Source organism: Patagioenas fasciata, chromosome 10 (genome assembly GCF_037038585.1).
Source record: "Patagioenas fasciata isolate bPatFas1 chromosome 10, bPatFas1.hap1, whole genome shotgun sequence".
Taxonomy (NCBI): domain Eukaryota; kingdom Metazoa; phylum Chordata; class Aves; order Columbiformes; family Columbidae; genus Patagioenas; species Patagioenas fasciata.
In genome coordinates, this window is record NC_092529.1 from 522,784 (window position 1) to 545,163 (window position 22,380).

General features: G+C 51.8%; 1 protein-coding gene across 2 annotated transcripts in view; it reads right to left on the reverse strand.

Moving 5' to 3' along the window:
- Window positions 1–3,155: 3,155 nt before the first annotated feature.
- The window catches only part of IFT122 (intraflagellar transport 122), a 30,996-nt gene continuing 11,771 nt past the window's right edge, over window positions 3,156–22,380 (reverse strand). For both annotated transcript variants that reach the window (XM_065845515.2, XM_065845513.2), the window contains 15 exons: window positions 20,830–20,970; window positions 17,520–17,573; window positions 16,060–16,221; window positions 13,210–13,376; window positions 12,265–12,436; window positions 11,545–11,647; window positions 10,323–10,463; window positions 9,235–9,332; window positions 8,297–8,397; window positions 7,645–7,810; window positions 6,580–6,691; window positions 6,017–6,145; window positions 5,173–5,249; window positions 4,355–4,519; window positions 3,156–3,694 (listed from right to left, as the gene is read on the reverse strand). In XM_065845515.2, the coding sequence (XP_065701587.1) occupies window positions 3,605–3,694; window positions 4,355–4,519; window positions 5,173–5,249; window positions 6,017–6,145; window positions 6,580–6,691; window positions 7,645–7,810; window positions 8,297–8,397; window positions 9,235–9,332; window positions 10,323–10,463; window positions 11,545–11,647; window positions 12,265–12,436; window positions 13,210–13,376; window positions 16,060–16,221; window positions 17,520–17,573; window positions 20,830–20,970 (1,878 nt within the window). In that variant the 3' untranslated portion in view covers window positions 3,156–3,604. The remainder of the gene's footprint in view (window positions 3,695–4,354; window positions 4,520–5,172; window positions 5,250–6,016; window positions 6,146–6,579; window positions 6,692–7,644; window positions 7,811–8,296; window positions 8,398–9,234; window positions 9,333–10,322; window positions 10,464–11,544; window positions 11,648–12,264; window positions 12,437–13,209; window positions 13,377–16,059; window positions 16,222–17,519; window positions 17,574–20,829; window positions 20,971–22,380) is intronic.

Sequence of the window (22,380 nt, forward strand, 5' to 3'; positions counted from 1 at the left end):
AGGACACCCCTTTTAAAGTGCCCCCCAGGGTAAGCTGAAGGCACCGGTGTCAGCGCGATTAGGGCTTACAGAATTATTAATCATAATCATCCAGGGCTAAGTGGCTTTCCTGGGAAGGCATTAAGGTGACACCTGTTGCTGGCCCGCGCTGTCATTGCTGGAGACCACGGCTCACGGTCACATATAAAGAGGTGGCTCTGTGCCGCACCTCTCACTTCAGGGCCCCAAACCAGGCGGCAGCTCCTCGCACGCGCTCGCTCCTCAGCGCGGGCCCAGCACCGCGCAGGAATCGCACCCGCGACGCAGAGCTGCCGTGCGCACTCCAGCCCCCGCGGAGGCACCTGCGCCCCGGCCCCATGACTGGGGGTCTGCTGGGCTGGGCAGGTGGGGGGGACAGGTGTGCCAGTGACAGGGCTGTCCCAGGCCTGTTCTTGCAGGGGCAGCAGGTTGGTGACACCTCTGGCCCCGCTGCAGAGCCGTCCCCACAACCGCCGCTCCGCGCGGGAGGCTGCACAAAGTGCTCTCCAGCGGCAGCAGCATCACCAACCCTTCCACACGCTCGCAGTGCCCCTTTTTCTGCCCCAGGATGTGGCTGGGGAGGTTTGAACACCATGCCGAACCCTGACCCTGCTGGCAGGTTCCCAGCTGTACCATCTCCTCTGTGCCTGGCTTTGTGCGTGGTTTGGGTCACGCTGATGACACTGGTGACACCTCATAAATGACCTAGTCCATCTGTCCTGGATGGGTGCTGCTCTGCACAGGAGCTGGGGAGCTGCTGGAGAGGGCGCTGAAGGGAGGGTCTGAGCTGAAGCCAACACTCAGCTTCATGTGCTGGTTGACAGACACCCCTGGTCTCCCTGAAACCTCGTGGAGTCACCACGTTCCCCAGGGAAAGCTGTTGCTGGAGCCGCCCACGACCTCTGTGTCTCTGCCTCCCCACTCAGTGCCCTCAATAGTGCTCCAGACGCTTTGTGCCAGCATCTGAGCTGGACTTTACCTCTTCTTAATGTTTCAGAAGCAGTGGGACGTGCAGCAGAGCGAGCACAATGCAGAGGATCTCTCTTCTGGAGCAGGTGGTTCTCACACTTTGCACCATCAGGATTAATCCTTTCAGCTCCAAAGCTGTTTTCCCTGTCTCCTCTGTTTTCCACCCGCTGTTTATCACCATTCTCACTAGCGGTTCCAGCTGGCAGCAGGTACCAGCTGCGTCCCCCGTGGTGGCTCCACAAGGACCGTCAGCCCTGCCCGGGGAAGGGGACAGCGGCGGAGGGGAGCTGAGCCGGGCCTGCAGCGCTGCCTGCGAGCGCCTCGTCCAGCACAGATGCGCCAGAACCGCTGCAGCTCGCGTCCTCCTGGCCTTAATAAACTTCCTTCGGCCCTGGCCTAGTTCTGACCAGTGTTCCCGGCGGGTTACTTTAGTACGTGCAAAAAGTTTAAAGGAAAAAAGCACAAAGCTCTGTGCTCTCTTTAAAGAAGAGACCGAGCTGGGGAACCTTCGCTCTAAGCGGGGAAGGGCTGAGGGGCCCCAAGCGCTGGCACCAGCAGCAAAGCCAGAGCTGGGTGCTGCACCCAAAGGTGGGCACGATGTCTCCGGCCGGTCCCAAAGGTCTTCCTGCCTGTTAACATGGAAACACCACGTCCTCACACACCTGCCGCTCATTCTAAGTCCCTCTCAATTAACTTTTCACACGTGTTGCCAAAGCCAGAGCAGCGCCACTATCTAATTGCAAATGCAGCTGTTCCTAGTGGTACCTGGGCACACAAGGATTAGAGGTTTATCTTCCCAATACACAAATATGTCACCTTAAGCCCTGATGCAATAAGCCGCTGCTGAGGTGAGCAGCTGCTGCCCGGGGCTTAGGGCCGGCGTGCGTCACCGCTGCGTGGCACAGGGACAGGCCGGGCCCCGCAACGGGAAAGCTGTGGGACTCCTCTCACGACGGCTCCAGAGCCGAGCGCCGCCGCGGCACCTCTTGTGCGTCCAGAGACTTCGCATCACGAGGTTACCCAAGAGTTCCACCGGCACGGGCTGCTCTGGAACCAGACTGCACCCCGCACGAGATGTGTTGAGCATGGTTTTGGCAGAAAAGCCCAATGCACTTTTCAAGCCCAAACTGTATTCACAGAGACATTAAAAAACCCACCTCCTTGCTTGGTCCATCCTGTCGCTGTGTCACGGCAAACCCTACCTATCTTTCCAATCTTCCATTCCCACTAACTCTGCAAAACCAGCTCGGTTCTGGGAGAACGAGCCGAATCCCATCCTGGCTCCCATGGCAAGCAGCATTGTTTATCCATGCTGGTCGCGAAGTCTTCATTGCAAACAGTGACAGATGAGTCACAAAGCAGACAAGCAGTAATTAGAACAGAATGTTTCTGAAGTGGTAAATTAAGCAAACTTGGTCAGGAAGCAGGGAGGGCCTCAGAAAGCCCCCGGGGCCGCTGCAGTGCCACTCTGGAGAGCACCTCGCGCAGCCATGGAGACAGCGCTGCTTCACGTGCAACGGGCCGTTCATGCGGCGGCTGCTGCACCAGCCCAGCCCCAGCCCCAGCGCAGCAGAATGTCACTTCCCACCCAAAACAAAGGGGGCTGTGCCAGACGGGATGTCACAACAATAGAACTCATGGTAACATGGCACAATTTATACTGGATTGAAGTCAAGAGATCTATCGCTTCCCAGCTCAGACCCAGCCCAGCTGGTTCCCCACACAAACCCTCCCGCTGCCCGGGAGCCGCTCGGTGACCGGGAGCAGGGGTGAGGGGCTGGCTGGGACAGGGCTGCCCGGGACGGGGTTGCCCTTCCGCACCGCGGGCTGTGCTGCTGAGCGCGTTGGTGTCGGAGCCAGCGCTGGGAACGCCGCGGCGCAGCCAGAGCTCAGCACTGCCCCTCTGCTCCCCGCTCTGTCCCCCAGCAACAGGGCAGAGCTGGGCACGAGCGGGAGGGGACAGGGCTGGGACAGCTGCCCCGGGGATGCCCCGGCGGCCCATGGCGTGTGCAGGAGCAGCAGCTCAGCGAAAGGAGGAGGAAGGGACGATGTCGTGTTCACCTTCCCAAGGACCCCCTCCGCGTGCTGGGGCCCTGCTCCCCACACCGGGCTGGACATCTGCTGCCACGGGGACACCGCGAACCAACTCCTATTGCTTGCAGAAAGGGTAGTGAAAAACAGCCCCGTTTATTTGAAGATCTGTCAATAGTGGGTACACATTAAAGAGTAAAACAAGTCCTAACACAAGTTAAGAGTAAAAACGACAATTACTCCAAGGCTGAACTTGACCCTAGAAATGTTCCTGTAAAAATCTGTGGCACTTGAGCTGCTTGTCTGGGAAATGTGGAGGACAATCACAAACAGACATTTTCATTTAAAAAAATAGTTACATTTCTTCACCTCAGTTCCACTCAGGTACCAAACAGAACAAGGTGAGTTAACTAAGCTCAGTTCCACTCAGGTACCAAACAGAGTGAGGCGAGTTAACTAAGCTCAGTTCCACTCAGGTACCAAACAGAACAAGGTGAGTTAACTAAGCTGGCAGGAAAACTCAATCTACACAGTGCTTTGCCAAGCCAACAGGGAAGTCTCTCGCTGAGGTAAAGACTGTGTTTCTTCATTGGTTTGACTCATCTATCTTCCGTCGACAAAACGGACAACAGTTGTGCTGGAGTACAAGCAGCTCATAGTCTTCTGTGTGAAACATCTGTTAATCAGAAAGAGATTTAGGGACAAGTTAGGCTGTGACTAACTCAAGGAAAGCGCAAACAGAGCTCCGCGGGTGCTCTGAGGCACAGCCCATGTGAAGCCGTCATTGCGGGAGAACCGGTGCAGAGAGCTGCGACCTGCGGCCGAGCAACGCGGCTCCCCAGCCGCTCCCCGTGCCGCCAAACGGGCACCACCAGCTCACGGCTTTCGCAGAAGGAAGGGCAAGAGTTAGAGCTTCTCTGGAAGCAAATACGACTGAGCTCCAGTATCTCAACAAGCCGCTCCTGAGCGGGGACGAGGGACTGAACCACGACTCAGTTACTGACTGATTTCCCCGCTAGACCAGGCTGAAGGGTGGCGAGACAGAGCAAAAAGAAAGAAACACAAAGCAGCATTTGCTGTTGAGGCAGGGTCTGCTGCAGAGGCTCCGACGCGCTGTCAGTGCAGCTCCTCACAGGCAGCCACCTCCAGGTCTCCAGAGGGCGGCTGTTCCTCTGCGCTGGCTTTTTGTTTTCATTGCCTCTGGCTCTACGTCCCTCAGGAACTTGTTGAATACATTTTAAAGTCTGAGGTTTCAATGATCAGAATTGTTTCAGCCACGGGGTTCTCAGTGCGGTGTTTTGGTTTGGTTTTTCAAACCTCTCTATGAACACCGTACCTGAAAGCACGAGGGGCACATGGTGATGGAGGCGTCCGGCAGCAGGGAGCGGTAGTACTGCCACCGCAGCGGCTGCGGCCAGCGCTTGACCAGGACGTCCCTCCGGCTCAGGGACTGCAGGACGGCTCGGTTCACGACCACCGGAACGAACTCTGAGCCTCCCTGCTGCAGGAGAGGGTTTGGAAAGGAACAGTTACCAACTGCAAAGCCCTTTGAGGATTAATAAGATCTCGTAACAAGCGAAGTTCAGTAGGAAAAGCTGTAATAATATAGAATTACCCGAGGTCCCTTCCAATCCCTAACATTCTGTGATTCTGTGAGTCTCGTCGCAAACTCAGTGTCAGTTTTATTAGCACCTCCAGCAACAGCAGCAACAGCCACAGCTCTAACGGGTTCCAGCGAGCTGCCATTACTCATTTTAACACAATTCCTCTCAACCCACCCATGGTCTTTATCAAAACCCCCCGATAAGGGCTGGTTTACAGGTCCCCTGCCTCCATACAGTCCCCCTGGGGCCAGCCCTGCTGTATCGCTGCAGGATGATCACACCAAACTCCAGGAATGTTGAAGATCTTTCTTGGTTTGTGGGGCTGGTCATTTATTTAGGTATTGATTTTTCAATTGAGGAGTTAACTGGTAAGTCCCTTTCTCTCTTGAGCTCCCTCCCTCTGGTCCAGTCCCGTTTCGCATCTCTCTAGGGGCTGCCTTTGTAACACATTCACACCGGATGAGTGGCATGGATCGCAAGTTAGGATTTTCTGTTCATTTCTGCTGGTAGCAAGAAAGAAACAAGTGGTCGGCACAGGTAGGGCTCTTACCTCAAAGCTCAGTTTTGCTGTGAAGGGATCGTCATCTTCAATATCTGTATTGTCCTCAAGCCTCAAACTCTGTGCCTCTAGATGCATTTCTTAAGGAAGAAAGAGCGTTCCTATAAAACCGGCTGTCCGCAGAGCGGCCAGCGCTCACAGCGACAACGGAAGCACGTCAGCAGCACCGGCATCCTTGTTGCTCCGGAGGACCAGAATATTCTCAGACCGCTATGCTGCCCAGACGGCTACAGACAGCGCGGGAAGGGCTGTCTGTGGCTCATGGGGACGGGAGGGTTTGTCACTGCAGAGCAGCAAAACCGACCACGACGTGTGACACGAGCCCTGCGTGCTCCCCCCTGCCCCGACGGGCGAGGAAAACAAAGGAGGCCACCCACTGAAATGACAATTTTGAGCCGCCGCAGGCAGGGACCGCGTGCTCTCGCGCACATCTCCGCACCCCCGTTCCGCGGCCCCGCGGAGCCCCGGGTGCCAGAGCGCAGCAGGACGGTGCCCGCAGGAAGGGCCGTGCAGGACACCCGTGCCGCAGACCCCCCGCTGCTTACGGACGGCGCGTCAAACAGAACGGGTGGGGCGTGCATTCCGGTCGTGACAATGAACCTTCCACACCGCTAGAAACAAACTGTCCTGACCAAACAGCTTCATGAGAACGTTGGATTTAGTTAAAACGCGACTTTGGTTGTTACACTAACTCAAAAAGGACACACAATGCAGTTGTAGTCACATCAGTCATATGACAAAAATTTTAAACATAGAAGCGGAGAAATAAATTCAAAATTGTTGCTTTTTTCCCCGTAAGAAAAGGACTGGAAACCAATTCTAATCAAAAGGATACGGTCACTCATCGTCTCTTGCCATTTATTCTTTCCTTTATTCGATCTTGGAGCTTCAAGATCAATGAGAGCTACAGCTTCGTCATCTGTGATGCCGTCCTCCAAGTAGAACTCGACCAGGTGCAGCACTTCTGAGGGGCGAGAGAAGCAGGAACATTTCACCTGCGGGAACCCAGCAAACGCCGCGAGGAGACTCGGGGCCCTGTAAGGAACGGGCGCCCCGGCCGCTGGGACAGCGCTGCTCTGCACGCTCACGAAGCAGCTTAAATACAACTAAACCAAACCAAAACCCCCTCGGCTGCTCAAAGGATTGCGTCTGCGTTAATGAAACGCTTCATACGTTCCGTGTCTCCTGACAAAGCGACGCTTTGCTGCTGCTGCCTCGCAGTAAATCCAGCGACCCCGGGACAAGAGGCCGGCGCTTACCCAGCTCTACCAACACTGGCAGGAAAGATCCGTCTGCCCAAACACCACTGCAGAGGGAACAAGAGCAGCAGCAACCCACTCTGCTCAGCTAACATCTGTCTCCCTGGAAAGCAGCAGCACGTGAGATGCTCCAACGCACCGTAGGAGGAAGCGGAGAAGACGAACGGCTGCCTGCAGTTAACGCAGACGTTCCCCAGGTTGTTGAGCAAGGGGTTGTTGGTCGAGCACCTGTAGCACAAGGGCACGAGCTCCTGCAGAGACACACGCTGAGCACAGTCATCGGGAAAGAGCGGCGCATCCTCCGCCCTTTGTTTTCAATTAAATACGGGCTCCCTAGGTTTATACCACTGATATTACATCAGCGCAAATCTGAAGAAATACCGCTGTGAAACCAGATCCTTGAACATCTGAAAACGCTTTCCCTTTTTAAGAAAACAGCAAGTTTTCACATTAAAACTAGCTGTCTTCACCGTTCTAACAACTACATTTTCACCTTGCCTTTGCAGTAGCAGAATTCCGCATCAAATATACAGTGACAAAAGAAGCTGGAGATGAGGTTACCAAAGTTTTTTTCTTCAAGATTTGGTCAAATTTAAGTTCTCCAATTAATTCATCTCTCTTCAAGAGCACGGTTATTTTAGGCATTTCTTAAGATTGTGCTCCTATTATTCCGGGTGGCCAGGTGCACGCTCACTCGCACAATGCAGTTTATTTTTAGTGAGCGCTCCATGAGACACGGCTTTACAGAGCCCTGCACAAAGTCAGCCGCAGCTCCAGGAGAAAAGGCGTTAAATAGGGTGTGAGGAAGAAGGTCATGGGAGGGTGGGGCGGAGGGAAGGGGCGCGGGGAGCAGGACCCGTGAAAGTCACCTCCGGCTGGAGACAGAGACCGGAGTGGGGGGCAACTGCGTGCGCATCCAGAGAAAAAGGCTTGGAGGAATTAACAGGCAGCGGGGATGGGAGCTGAAGGGAGGACAGGGAGGGTGGGGGCGCCCATGCAGAAAGGGCTGATTTCAATTTGTTCGCAGGAGCAAAAGGAAGTTTGACCTGAAGAACGGCAATAAAAGGACCATGTTTCCAGCAGAAATACAATTATCTCACAGAGCTATGCATAATGTATTTCAGATTTCTTTGTGCATACAGCAGCTCAGATTCTTGGATTAGGCCGCACATTAATGATTAACAGGAACCACATTAGGACTTACCTCACTGTCATGGAATGGCTTGGACCGGATCCTCAGGCTGCCCAGCTCGATGGATTTCTGGAACCTGGCGGGGACCTGCAGGCCCTGCAGCTTGTCGTAGGCATGGCGAGCCAGCTTGTACGCGCCCAGAGCCCTGCTCTGCTTTGCCAGGGCAAATAACGTATTGCTGTAATTTAATTAAGGAATTCAAATACATACGGCATTTAGGAAAAACTGCAATACTCTGCAGTCAGAAAAGCTGTGTAATGAAGCGTTTCCAGACCAGCACTTTAAGCACGCTTTGACAAGAGAAACCACGTACAGAACCCTGTTTAAAACCAAGCGTTAAAAACTATCCAAGTGCCTGTGGGCAATTGTTAGCAAGGTAAGGAACAGACCCTACATAAACACTGCTTTGGGTAAGTATTCTGACTCCATTTACCCAATTTCAGTAATTTGGGGGTGAATGGATTTTCCTTCAGCAGTTGAACACACAATGGTTTGAAGGTGCCAATTTGTTTCTTATGGACAAAATTCCGTTTCCATTAACTATAACGACAGCCAAAACAGAAGACACTCTACAGGAGACCTCTGCATTGTGGATCGACATCAATCCTTCCTTCCATGTATCTCACAAGATAACTTCTTATTCGGTTCTGCACGGGAAGGATACACTTTTGAGATGCCCAAAGGAATCTCCTTTGTTAGGCTGTGAAGCAGAAACCTGGACATATTGAAGAGGGTTTCGGCCAAGTGGAAGCTGAAAGGCTCCTCCTGCGGTATTAAAAATACAGACACATATTGCTAAGCTGGAAATCAACAGCTCGTGTCACTGAGCATCACAGCACCAGACATCTTGAGTACCGCGTTTCTTTCATACAGCTGCAAAAAGAAGAGGTGCTGACAGAATGTAGCAAGTGGGTTTTGCATGTCTTTATCGCCAAAGCTCGCGCCTGCCACACGCAGAGAGACAGATCCACCAAGCTAAACCAGAATCCTCCACGTGGCGCGTGCGAGCCGGGCAGCCTGGCCAGCATCGCAGTGCCCGGCACCGAGGGCGGCGCAGCGTGGGCAGGGATCGCAGCAGAGCACAGCTCAGAGCTTCCCAAATGCTGACAAAAGGTACTTCAACCAGCAGCGCTGTGGCTGCTGGAAGGAGCAGGAGCCGACGGCTCCGGGCTGGGGTTCACGCACCGCTGCCGACACTCCACCGCGCCGGGCCCCAGGGCACGGCCCCTTCTCTGGTCAGCCCTGTTTCCCCGCGACTGAAGGAAGAGCTGAGGGCAGCCTGTGCAGGACCAGAAGCTCAGGTCCCCCTGGAACCAAACCATGCAGCCCGCACCAAAGGGGCCGGCGCGGGACGTCCCACGGGCACATCCTCACCCGCGCGCACAGCGCGGCGCTGCACCGCGGGCTGCCGGAGCCCAACCGCAGCTCTTCCACACAGCAGCCAAAGGCTAAGAAATAAATATGGTTACGTACGGCATTGCTAATCTACACTAATATTTAATTCCCTGAAAAAACATTAATTATTCCTAGTTATTTCTGGGCTGTCTAGAGAGAAAATGCTCAGGAAGCACAAATACACAACTTCTAAAGTGAGTATCTTACAGTGTATCTTTGAATGAAGTGATAGACGTGGTAAACTTCTGCCAAATGCTGGTAGTGGTGAAACTTCTGTAGCATTTCGGTCTTCTGCGGCTCGTGCTCTGCGGGAGGCAAAGGCATTGGCGTAAGTCTCCAAGTCTATGGGACTCGTCGGGCAGAAAACAGCGTACGATGGCTCCAGCACCAGCACTTCCACAGGCACGGGCACCGGCCCAGGTGTGCCCCCCACCTCTGCACACCACACCTGGCACAGACCTCTGCTTCCCCAGCAAAGCGCCGGTCCAGACCGCGCGCGGTGAGGCACAACCAGCTGAGGCAGGGGCTCTAACACGGCTGGAGAAGAGCAGCTGTGCAGCACCGGCAAGCTCAGCCACAGCTGCGGAGTTTACAAATACATGAGTTTTGAAACACCCGTTTCATAAATATTAGAGGCACTACTAAGCCACCTGAAAAAAAGGTACTCAGAGCAGCAGGCAAAGGCAGTACCAGCAGGTTTTTTATATTCATTATCACTAAATTATACTTATTACCTATCGGATCCACCTGTCTCCCAGTGAAATACATTTAGGAGACAAGATGGTAGCGAATGAACAATCAGCTTTCTCTCTGTTGGCAGAAGTGATCTGCAAAGCTCCTCTCCAACCCATGTTCAAACCCTAGATGTTCCTTATACTCTAAGATCGTATTTCATGTACTGGTGCATTAACCCTCCAAGCACCTTTGCAGTTACAGTGTGTTGTGGGACGGGACACGAGGGCACACGGTCCCAGGGACACCATTCTTACGCCGGTCACATTTCAAGCAGAGGCCTGCGCAGGCTGATGTTGCTGGTTTGCCTGTTTGGTTTAATAAGCGCATGGGAAAACCAGGGGGACTACAAAAATAGCACAAGCCAGAGCGATGCACAGCGCTAAAAGAAAAACAAACAACCCCCCCAATCAAAAAACCACACACAAAAACCCAACAAAACCCCCCCCGACAAAAACAAAGCCACAGCAGAGTGAAGCTGCACCAACTCCATCACGATTCAGGAATTGTTTCTCTGCATGCACAAGAAGGTAACAGAGACAAACTTCCGCTCAGGTCCTCACCTCGGGCTATATCCAAGCACTGCATGGAAAGCATCCAGTAATAATAGGCTGCGTCGTCAAATCTGCTTTCCAGCACGGCGTTGTGAGTGAGCTGCTCCAGCACCCGCAGCGCCTCCCCCTGCCTGCCAGCCCTGTGGAACGCTGCGCAAAGAGGATTTTACACTGCCATTACATCAATTAACTGAAATTAATGTTTTGAAATTAAGAGCAGTCTGTTCAGCCAATATCAAGTATGCTATCCAGGGCAGCATAGAAAGGATTATACACTGGTATTTTTCTCCTTGAAAGCAGCAACACTAATGGAACATGAGAAGCATCTGTAGGTATTCTGTGGCTTTCGCACTGCCTCGGCAGCTCTCGGGCACTCAGGTTTGTACGACGCTGATTGCTTGTTTTTAAAATACAGAAGAGAATGAAAATGCTGTGCTGATTAGATATCCGTACAACCAATGGCAATCTCCGAACACTGCAACTTCATTCAAAACTACAATGGATTGATATTTGGGGTTAGTGCTCTGGTTTGTAACGCTGAGCACTTCGAAAGAGTACAGCACTTACTACATCCTTCTAGTCTTTATTAACAGCATCTCTTTATCTGATGCGCAGAAGCCAGTACAAAGAAAGATCCCGAATTCTGACTTGGTAAACTCACAAACACGGTCTCCATAGAGAGCCCACCCCCGGCACAAGCGCCTCCTGCCCCCAGAGCCAACGCCTCTGCCACCGCTGCACCGGGGGCTCCAGCTGCCCCCTCTGCCCTCAGCCCGCCCTGTTCACGACGGGAGGCTGCCAGCTCTCCTGAGAGGTGATTTTATAGGCCTGACGAAATACATGAAAACTCTTAGAAAAACGGGAAAGTTTTACTTGTACGAACACAACATTACCTAAATATAAGGAAAACCTCTGCTTTCCACTCAGGTTCATAAGGTGCTTGCCGTATTTTGAATTCTATTGTGATAAAAATATGACCTGGGCTGTCTATATCAATATGCCAAATGTTATTACCATGTGCCACACTGTGATGGAAAATCTGGACCTGTATTTAGATGCCATAATTTTTAATAGACCCATCGCTTTTCTTATCAAATAAGACTGGTATTGAAAACACGGCTTCTATTTGGTTTTGAATGCCACTGATAAGAACTCTCCGGGCAGAGACTGGATGCTGTGTATCGGAAAAGCCTGGAGTGAACCCCGAGCGACCTGTCCGCCCCATTCTCACCTCTTTGGGCTTCTTCAAACCTGTCGTTCTCTGCGAGCCACTGGGCGTACGGGACATAGACGTCGTCCTTGAGTTCAGGGTGCTTTTCACTCACAGCGAATGCCTGAGGTACACACAAATGTCAGGTTTACAACACTGCACCGTTTAAGCGGTTAAAGGGTTCAGAATAGTCCATGGGATCAATTCTTTAGCTCTAAGTAAATTCACTATAAAAATACATACAGAGAGGGTAATCCATATTTTCTCCAGTATCAAACTGATGTATTTATAAAATAAAAAGCAATCAACAACTAAAGAAAAGAAGCTAAGCATAGCAGCAGTCTGGTTATTGAAGCAGGGAAACCTGAAAGCGATTATCTAGGAAATGCAGTAATTTCACAGCAAGAGCCCAAAACGTTTTTATTTTTACTGAATATATCTAATAGAGAAATCGAAGGAACACTACAAGCACAGTCTAGATTCACTTCCCAAGCCCTCTGACCAGGCAGTAAAGGACCAAGCACCCTGCCAAAGCACCCGCAGGACTGCGTGGGGGGGCGTCCGCTCCAGCAGCACCCGGAGAACACGTCCTCGGGAAACCACACCTGTCAACACCCTCTGTGCAGAACAAGAACCAACCCCACGGTGACGGCCGCGGCGGGGCTGGCACCCACAGCCCCGCGCTCCCGCGGACCTTCACCCCTGGGAGGCACCAACGGAGCTGCGGGCGGCCTCACTCACCTCCTCCCAGCGCTGGGTGTCCACGTGGAGCTGCACCAGGGCTTTCAGGTCACCCATCTTCAGGTAGGTTTCTGCGGCATAGCCTGGGTTCCCCAGTTGTTTGAAATAGAAGGCACATTTGGACAAAGGCTCACGCTCAGCTTTATCCAGTTTTCGAGCAATTTCAATTAACCTAGACCCAGTGAAAAGAAGCCAGATGTTTCAGGGTCTGCCTCGTTGATTTACCTTTTGTTTCACTATCGTAATAACTTTGTCTTTAAACAGTTATTTTTTAATAGATATCACAACAGTAGTACCACGCAGCGCTGGCTGAACAGTGTCCAGCAGACATTCAAAATCCCTTTTCTTTTCCTTCGCCAAACTCAGAACCTGTTCCTTCAATCTTCACTCACACGTGCAATTATCTCAAGCCCTTTGCACGGTCACGAGGCCAGAGGGAGGGAGCGGGTGTGTGTGACGAGGGGACACGGGCCACACGGCCCCTTGGCCACACGAGGGACGCCCAAGCCACCCGCCCAAGGTCTTGTGGCAACTCCCAAATGACCCAAAGTGCCACCTGCTGCAAATCAGGGAGAATGTGGCCGGTGACAGCAGTAGCCCCATTGTTTCTAGGGATGCTGTGACCAGCTCAGGACAGCAGGAACAGGCTCTCCCACAGCACTCGTGGCCGTGCGGATTTTAGAGGAGCCTCGTGCTACGGATGAATCCATTCATGCTCTTCACTGTTGTGATGCTTCTGTTTTTGTGACACAAATATATCCCTACTCTCTAACCACATGGAACTTTAAAAACATTCTTAGTTGTAGATGTGCTTCAAATATGCAATTTGATATAAGCAAAGGCACACATCAAACAAGTTGTGTCCTGTTTTAAAACGATGCAGAATTCATAACAACCCATTCAAGTTTTCACGATAAAACATCTCTGAGAGGGAACTGCACGTACATCTCGACCCAGCCGTGGTCCCCGCTGATTTCGATGGCCTTCGCGTGCTCTCCGGCAGAGAGGTACATCTCCACCGCCGCTCTGGGCTCGTTGGTGTTCTTGGCCCAATCTGCTTGCTTTTTCATCAGCATCTTTGTGTCTTTGGGGTCTTCAGATCCCACAAAATCCTGCAATAGTGCAATACAAAAGTTTGCATTACCTTCTGGTCACAAACATGGTTATAGTCCGAATTCTGAAATACATAAAGGCTTTTTAGATGAACATCATGATGCCTCCTGAGAAAACAAACGCTGCTGCATGCAGAGCAACACGAACTGATCCTTCAGCAACGCAGCAGCCAGGCCCAGGGCTTGGCAGGAAACAACGGCAAGTCCCCTATTTAGGTAGTTTTCAATTAAAACAAGTGGGAGATTCTGGGAGGACCAGGAGAAGGATGGTACGGATGCCTCAGAGGTAATAAACACATCCTGCATTCCTCGGTTTGCTCTCTAGCAATCCAGTTTAAGCGGATACAATAATGATTTCTGCATGCTTTTCGAGAACAGAACAGCACTCGTCTCAAAAACTGTAACGGATCAATTCCAAGTTTCGGATTTTCTTTTGCAAGCCAGGAAGGGAAGTCTTCACCCTCAAAGCGAGCCAGCCGCTCCCCATGCTCAGTTAATCATACACTCGCTTAGCCGTACGTTTGCGCCAGGACGACCAGCCACAAATCAATTACAGGCTGAAATCCCGTTTTCTGCAGACACTTGGTAACTATATTGCAATATATCAAACAAGCTCTTCTATCACGACAGAACAGCAGCTGCCGAAAAGCCAGAGAGCCCCTGAACCGCCGTCTCCCTGCTGCAGGGAGCGCGGGCGCCAAGCCCGGCGCTGGGACCACGACCGTGTCGGGAACGTTTCTGATGGCTGAGCTGCATGTGGTTCACATCGCTGGCACCTGCACCCGCAAGAAAGAGAAGCACTTCGACACCAGAACGCCAGTCGATTGAGGGCAATTTTGTCTGCTAACGGCACAGGCTAGCGTCCGTCAGAACAGCTTCTATCCAAAGGAAACACAGAGCAGAGGAGAAATGGGAAGGTGAGAAGGAAGTGGAAAATTACCTTATGCTCTGTGTTTCTGGTAAGTTCTGATTCAGGATTAAAACCAAACCAAAACCAGAACAGGACAACAAACAAGCAAAGCCCCCAAAGCAGCGGCACAACCGGGCGTCCCCTGAGCGCTGGGGTGTCCGGCGCAGCCCCGTCCCCAGCACACGGAGCCGCCGCGGGATCCAGCTCCAGCGCCCCCGCGTCACCGAGGAACCACGGACACGACGGGATCATCTTCCACTGTGGAAAAACCCAGCGACAGAACCGAGCTGGACAGCATCCTTGCCACGACTCGTTCTCCAGCGCAGGTCACCAAAGTGAGTCTGTCACCAAAAGCTCGGCTTCTTCCAGCACAAAGAGCTTTTTGTGAGCCCTCGGTGCTCTGTGATCTGGTACGCGATAAGGCGCCCGTGACCACACATCAAAGCGCCCCCTGAGCTCAGCCCGGCCTGGGCTCTCGGCCAGAGCCAACCAAACCCAGCACCAGGGGCCCTCTGCGCAATTCTGGCTGCATTAAAAAACCAAAACCCCAACACAAAACCAGCGCGCAACCCCCAGATATCCCTCCTCAGCAAAGTAACAGGCAAACAAGGGGGTTTTGCATGTTCTGCCATGCACTGTGCAGTCCCTGCAGCAGCAGCTCCCTCCATGCGCTATAAAGCACCTTTAATTTCTTGTGCATGGAGTTATTCTCGAGGAGAGGAGACACGAGACCTTTTGCTCTCTGCTAGTTAAATATAGACATGACCACAGCCAAGAATTAAAAGATTCTTATGAAGGCTTCTGGGAAAATTCTCATCTATGAATTACATTTATGTTCAAGAGGAGCCAAAACACTGAAGCTAACAAAGACTCATCAGCCAAAAATAGTAGAAGGCAGACTTACATCAGCAAAGCCCTCCAGTGTTTATAGGAAGCTCTGGGAAGCAGAGGCGCTCTCTGCAGCCCCGGCTGCGGAGCCTGCGCCAACGCGGTTCCCGTGTGTGCCGGGGCAGGGTCTCCGCGCCGCGCCGCGCACAGCCGGGCCCTGACGGGTGCTGAGTGAGACCGAACAGCACGGGCACTCCCGGGGTTTGATAGGGAAACACCACTGGAGACTTAAAAGCCAAGTTATGCTTTCTTATCAACATATAAACCCATCACTTTCTAAGACCATATTCAGTTCATTTCTGCATGGAAACAGTCTAAAAAAAAGCCAAGACAGGTTGAATCTTTGGAAGAAAATCTCTGCTAAACAAAAATGTACTGGGTTAGTATGCAAGACACTTTGTAAAACACATTAATACAGAACTAACATACCTATTTAAGCTCAAACTCCAAAAGATAAATACTTTTATTATAATATGGACGTGAATTAAATGCATGGTGTGCTCACCTCTGCTTTGCATGTGTGCGACCTTAGTAACTCTGGAAGACAAAAACCCAAAAGGGACTCCAGCAAAATATAGCGGAGGAAACAGTCATGAAAATGAGATTTTGAGGTTTTTTAAAAAAGGAAAATTAGTATGGATAATACTACATAATCACAATGAAAGAGTCACTTTGGCAGTGTCCAACAAAAATTCCACTGGAGACCCACGGATGGACACATCTGAGAACACGCAAAACACAATCTGCTGCCTCCAACCAACTAACTGAGAAACAAAGCTGGGATTCAAAGCCTTTTCACCCAATCCTTTTGGAGGATCAGACTTTGAAAACAGTCACACGTACACTAATACTTCTGCATTCAGATAGTGAGCTGCAAACGGTTACCTTTGCGCAGTCGAACATGCGTAGATCAGAGAACATCTCCAGCGCCAGGTGCTCGTGCCCGCTCTTCTTGTAGAGCTTGGCGGCCTCGTGGAACTTGCCCTGGTAGGCGTACACGTCGGCCAGGAACAGCTCGCGGTTGTTCTCCCCGCGCCGCCTCCGCTCCTGCAGCACAGCACAGGGACATGGAGCAAACAGCCCCGCTGACCGGGACCGCGGGGAGAAACAGCCACTGGAAAATTACATCTCCAGCCCTGGCCTTAACTGTTCATAAAAACCCCTAACAGGATATGATAATTATGCCTCTCCTGCATTTCTGGTGAATTTATAATTAAAGGATTAAATCCCTTCTTAATTAACATTAGGAAGAGCAAAATTAAATGTCACTATACAAACCAAAGTGATGAAAAATCACTTCTCTTGATTTCACAGAGGAAAACGAACACACGCTATCATTATGCTGCGCTATTTGAAAAGAAGGCACCTGATGGGTTCCTTGTTTTCTCCCGTAGAAACTCACCAGCATATAATTTGTCTAAATTAACAATATGTGCGGGCGGGATGACAAACATGGAAATAACTGCTAGCAACACGCGGATTCAAAAAGTATGTTAACCTGCCCCCAGATAACGGCCGGTGTCACCGCCGCTGTCCCCACGGGCGTGAGCTGATTTCGGCTCCCGGGGCACCCGCAGGCACTGCTGCTGTCACCAGCGTCACAGACACCCGGCAGCGGGACCACACGGTCCCGAGCGGCGTGTGACAGAACCAGGACACTGCAGGAGTGGCAGCCAAGGGACGGATTCTTTCAGAGCAGGTGGCAATCTAATTAGCCTGAGAGAGAGGAATTCCCTCTATGCCATCTCAGCACCGATCTTCCAACCAAGCCCCACCACGCAGTCTGTGCAGAAGCACCAGGGTGATACCGTCCCTTTTGATGTGCTCGTGACAGACAGGCATTGTCTACTGAAATTCTATCGAGAAGTGTGAAAAGAAGAAGAAGGAGTGATTAGAGCACAGTATGGAAGTAAGGAATCCCAAATTCTATTTCCAGTTGTCACAGACTTGTCATGAGACCTTGAATTTGTCATGTTATTTCTCTGGGCCTGTTTCTGGCTCTGCAAGGAGGTGATAATAGTAACTACCTATCTCCAGGGGGTAAGGAAAGGCTTAATTAACTCATGTTTATGAAGTGCTCCGTACTGAGCTCTGTTAGCACAGTAGCATTCTACCAGTCATCAGTTGAATATGGAACTTTTCCCAGTGTTCCTGAGGACAGTTTCAGGAGCTCTCATTGTCCCGCTCCTCCATTGCTTCCCCATTGCTAGAGCTGGAGTCACTTCCCCCTGGACACGACTCCCAGTCAGAAGCACCATCTGCACAGATGGCCCCCAAAATGGAAAGTGCTGATGTGGGCGCAGTGTTAAGTGTACGGAAATACGCTGTCTGTAACACTCTCTTACCTCTATGCTGCTGATCAGCTCTAAATATCTAAGGTCTCGTACTCTGGTAAATGCCTATTGAAAAGAAAAAAGAATAAAAGTAATTAACTTGAAAAGCCAGAAAAATCAACTGAATATTGTTACACAGGAGTCAAGCTGTCTTTGTGCCAACAGGCCAGGCACAAACTCGCTGGTTTGTGTGGTCCCCAACCCGACGGGTCCCTGCACGTCCCAGACAGACCAGGGTACAACCCCACTGCCTCTCACCATGGACAGACCAGGGTACAACCCCACCGCCTCTCACCATGGACAGACCAGGGTACAACCCCACCGCCTCTCACCGCGGACAGACCAGGGTACAACCCCACCGCCTCTCACCATGGACAGACCAGGGTACAACCCCACCGCCTCTCACCGCGGACAGACCAGGGTACAACCCCACCGCCTCTCACCGCGGACAGACCAGGGTACAACCCCACCGCCTCTCACCATGGACAGACCAGGGTACAACCCCACTGCCTCTCACCGCGGACAGACCAGGGTACAACCCCACCGCCTCTCACCGCGGACAGACCAGGGTACAACCCCACCGCCTCTCACCATGGACAGACCAGGGTACAACCCCACCGCCTCTCACCATGGACAGACCAGGGTACAACCCCACCGCCTCTCACCGCGGAAAGACCAGGGTACAACCCCACCGCCTCTCACCATGGACAGACCAGGGTACAACCCCACCGCCTCTCACCGCGGACAGACCAGGGTACAACCCCACCGCCTCTCACCGCGGAAAGACCAGGGTACAACCCCACCGCCTCTCACCATGGACAGACCAGGGTACAACCCCACCGCCTCTCACCGCGGACAGACCAGGGTACAACCCCACCGCCTCTCACCGCGGACAGACCAGGGTACAACCCCACCGCCTCTCACCGCGGACAGACCAGGGTACAACCCCACCGCCTCTCACCGCGGACAGACCAGGGTACAACCCCACCGCCTCTCACCATGGACAGACCAGGGTACAACCCCACTGCCTCTCACCATGGACAGACCAGGGTACAACCCCACCGCCTCTCACCATGGACAGACCAGGGTACAACCCCACCGCCTCTCACCATGGACAGACCAGGGTACAACCCCACCGCCTCTCACCATGGACAGACCAGGGTACAACCCCACTGCCTCTCACCATGGACAGACCAGGGTACAACCCCACCGCCTCTCACCATGGACAGACCAGGGTACAACCCCACCGCCTCTCACCATGGACAGACCAGGGTACAACCCCACCGCCTCTCACCATGGACAGACCAGGGTACAATCCCACCGCCGTGGACAGACCAGGGTACAACCCCACCGCCGCGGACAGACCATGGACAGACCAGGGTACAACCCCACCGCCGCGGACAGACCATGGACAGACCAGGGTACAACCCACTGCCGCAGACAGCAGCAGGACCAGCCGCGGTGCGTGCCAGCCCCACACAGTACAAAATGCCCTTTCAAACATGACACATCATTATTCTAGCTATTTTATAGCTTTTCCGTTTTGATGTGAGGCACGATACGGACAAGGAAACTCAAGGAAGCTGTTACAAGGTAGATCACATAACTGACCGTACTGCCCGAGCATACTGGATGTGCTTCCAGTTCTATACCAGTCTGGAAGTCTGGCACAGAGGGCCTCAGGGGGAAGGAAGGAAGGAAGGACGAAGACGGTCAGATAAAAGCCCTGCAAGCCCGTGCAGCATCTTGTGCAAACGGAGGCACACGCGGACGCGAGGCCCCAGCGCAGCCACGGCGAGCCTCAGCGCCTCCGCGCTTATTCCGGACCATCATCAAAAACAGAAACGGAACTCTTCAGCCTGCACGTTCAAGACTTCTAACCAAACTAATGCTTAAGAGGGCATAGAATATTCTGCTTACACCAGATCAGCCTAGGAACTATGGGAGCCTTTAATGTCAAGAAGCTGCTTTTGTTCCAATTAATCCACTCTAATTCTGAGAGGGCACTATTTTAAAATTCCAAGGAGGCACTGAAAACTTCTCTTTAAGAATATCTATTTGCATAAAGCCATCTATGAAACTGGAATTATTCTGATGCCTATACTTAAGGAAAAAAAAGCATTTAATTTCCTTTTAAAAAACCCCTGTTATTAAAGGATGCCTATCATTACAGGCCATTCCCTCCATGTTTTTAGAATGTTTTTTGTTTCCTGCAATATTCACGACACTGAACTCAGTTCACCCTCTTACTGGAGAAAAGGTGGGGAAATAACACAGAGATGTATTTTATGCCCGAGAAAACTCTGTTCTTCAGCACACGCCCACTGACAGACCGGGGCACTCCAGGCGGCGAATGGCCACACCGATGCCTTCCCGCCACCGTCACCTGCGCACAACCGGAGCGCCAATCACAACGTGGGACTGCACATCTGGGCTGCGGTGGGAGCGCCAATCACAACGCGGAACTGCACATCTGGGCTGCGGTGGGAGCGCCAATCGCAACGTGGGACTGCACATCTGGGCTGCGGTGGGAGCGCGGATCACAATGTGGAACTGCACATCTGGGCTGCGGTGGGAGCGCGGATCACAATGTGGAACTGCACATCTGGGCTGCGGTGGGAGCGCCAATCACAATGTGGAACTGCACATCTGGGCTGCGGTGGGAGCGCCAATCACAATGTGGAGTCGCACATCTGGGCTGCGGTGGGAGCGCGGATCACAATGCGGAACCGCACATCTGGGCTGCGGTGGGAGCGCGGATCACAATGCGGAACCGCACATCTGGGCTGCGGTTGGAGCGCCAATCACAGTGCTGAACTGCACATCTGGGCTGCGGTGGAAGCGCGGATCACAATGCGGAACCGCACATTTGGGCTGCGGTTGGAGCGCCAATCACAGTGCTGAACCGCACATCTGGGCTGCGGTTGGAGCGCCAATCACAATGTGGAACCGCACATCTGGGCTGCGGTGCGAGCGCGCGGCGCGGGAGGGAACGCGCGTCCTGTGCTGCCCCCTGGCGGTGCGCGCCCGCCCCGCCTCCCCCTCCCTTACCGTGGCTTCATCTAATTTAAAACATGCATTTACCTAGAGAGAGAAACTCCATTGCAGTTAAAACCTCACCTCAAAACTGAGAATATAACCAACCAACGTCTTCTTTGTTATATGGAATAACATACATCTACTAGAGACACGATAGTAACCAAGGGACACCACTTTGCATTCCAGCTGCCATAAAACATCCATTATACACACACAATATATATATGTGTACGTATTTCTATAAATATAAACCAAGCTTTTAGCTAAATAAGAAGTGCTTTACCTTTTTAGCTGTTTCAAACTCCAGCCCTTCCAAGGCTTCCATGGCCAGTTCTCTCCAGTCAGCGTCGGTCACTCCCAAACACGCTATCTGATAGGCTTCTCGAAACATTTTGCGTTCCAGATACTGATACATGGGTGCAGACTGAGGATTTCCATTAAAGACATATTAGTGGCATTCTCTACATCCATTGCGGGAAAAATGTATTTGAATCACAACCATTACAAGCTCCACAGAGAATAAATGTGTGTTTTTTGCAAAACGGACAGAACAACGTTCTAATGTGGTTATTACTGTGTGTTTAGACAAGCTGGGTTAACTATATTCCAAACTCATCCAGCATCAAATCTTCAGTTCCTTGCATATTAGGAAGTAGCTAAGAATGTGAATTCTGCTGAGCATCGTACACACTAAATATTGTGTACAATGAGCCCATGAGGTTGGTTTGGGTTTGGGTTTTTGTCAGCACTACAGAAGCAGCACAAAGGAAGAGCAGGTTGTTCTCCAAGGCCCAAAGCTGAGAAGCGGCACCACGGCCAGATGCGGAGCCCCCAGCAATACCCAGATGTGCGCGGTAACGCCGCCGGCCCAGCCCCGCGGCAGCGCGCGCTCACCACACTGCGACTGTTGGACCCAGAACACGCTGACCTCCAGCACCTGCCCTAAAAGTGAATCAGAGAGAAAGCACGGGCTGCGCGCCACCCGGACAGACGGAGCCTCGGGACCTGCAGCTCCAGAGCCCGCATGCTGATTCCTGGGGGGATTTACCAATCTGTCGCCTGGTCCATCCCACGACTGTCAAACCCAAGGGCGAGCACAGCTCTGCAGGGCGCCCGTCTGCGGTACGGGGCCCGGCAGCTGAGAACGGCACCTCTGCCTTTTCCGTGGTCCTTCCTGCCCACATCGGGGTGCACAATCAGAGTGGTTTGAATTGCTTGTGTTGGCTGCTTTTTGGGTTTTTCTCTTTGTTTTTTCTCTTTTTTTTGTTCAGTTTCTTGGACTGTTTCAGACTTTTCCATCGCTTCCCAGAAAGTAGAAAATATCATTTTGTGGAAGGCAATCTCTAAATTTAGAATATAAAGACTGCACACATACTACACGTTCAGACTAAAATATACAGCTTAAATGTTGTCTAAACACATCCAGATGAAGCAACAATAAGAGTTCTTTCTATGAGTACATCAAATGAGTATTTGATATGCTCATAGAAAAATCAAATTGCAATGTGAAAAAGGTACATGGAGAGACTACAGTAAAAATACAGGAAGAGGTAGCACCCAGACCATAGCTCCATCTTTGCTCCGACATGATGTGCATTGCAAGTAGAAGGGAGCGTTAGAAACAATGACCAACAACAGCAAAAACCAAGTTAAATCAACTCATGCCAAATAAACAAAAATTACACAGATCATGCAATATAACTTGAACACGATGAAAGCGTGAACCGCAATCATTTTGGTAATGGAATACCAGTGAGTCTCAGAAAAGCTCCTTCACTTCTTAAACATTGATGTTTATGAAATGTAAAGCAACGCTTAAGGAGATTAAAGGATT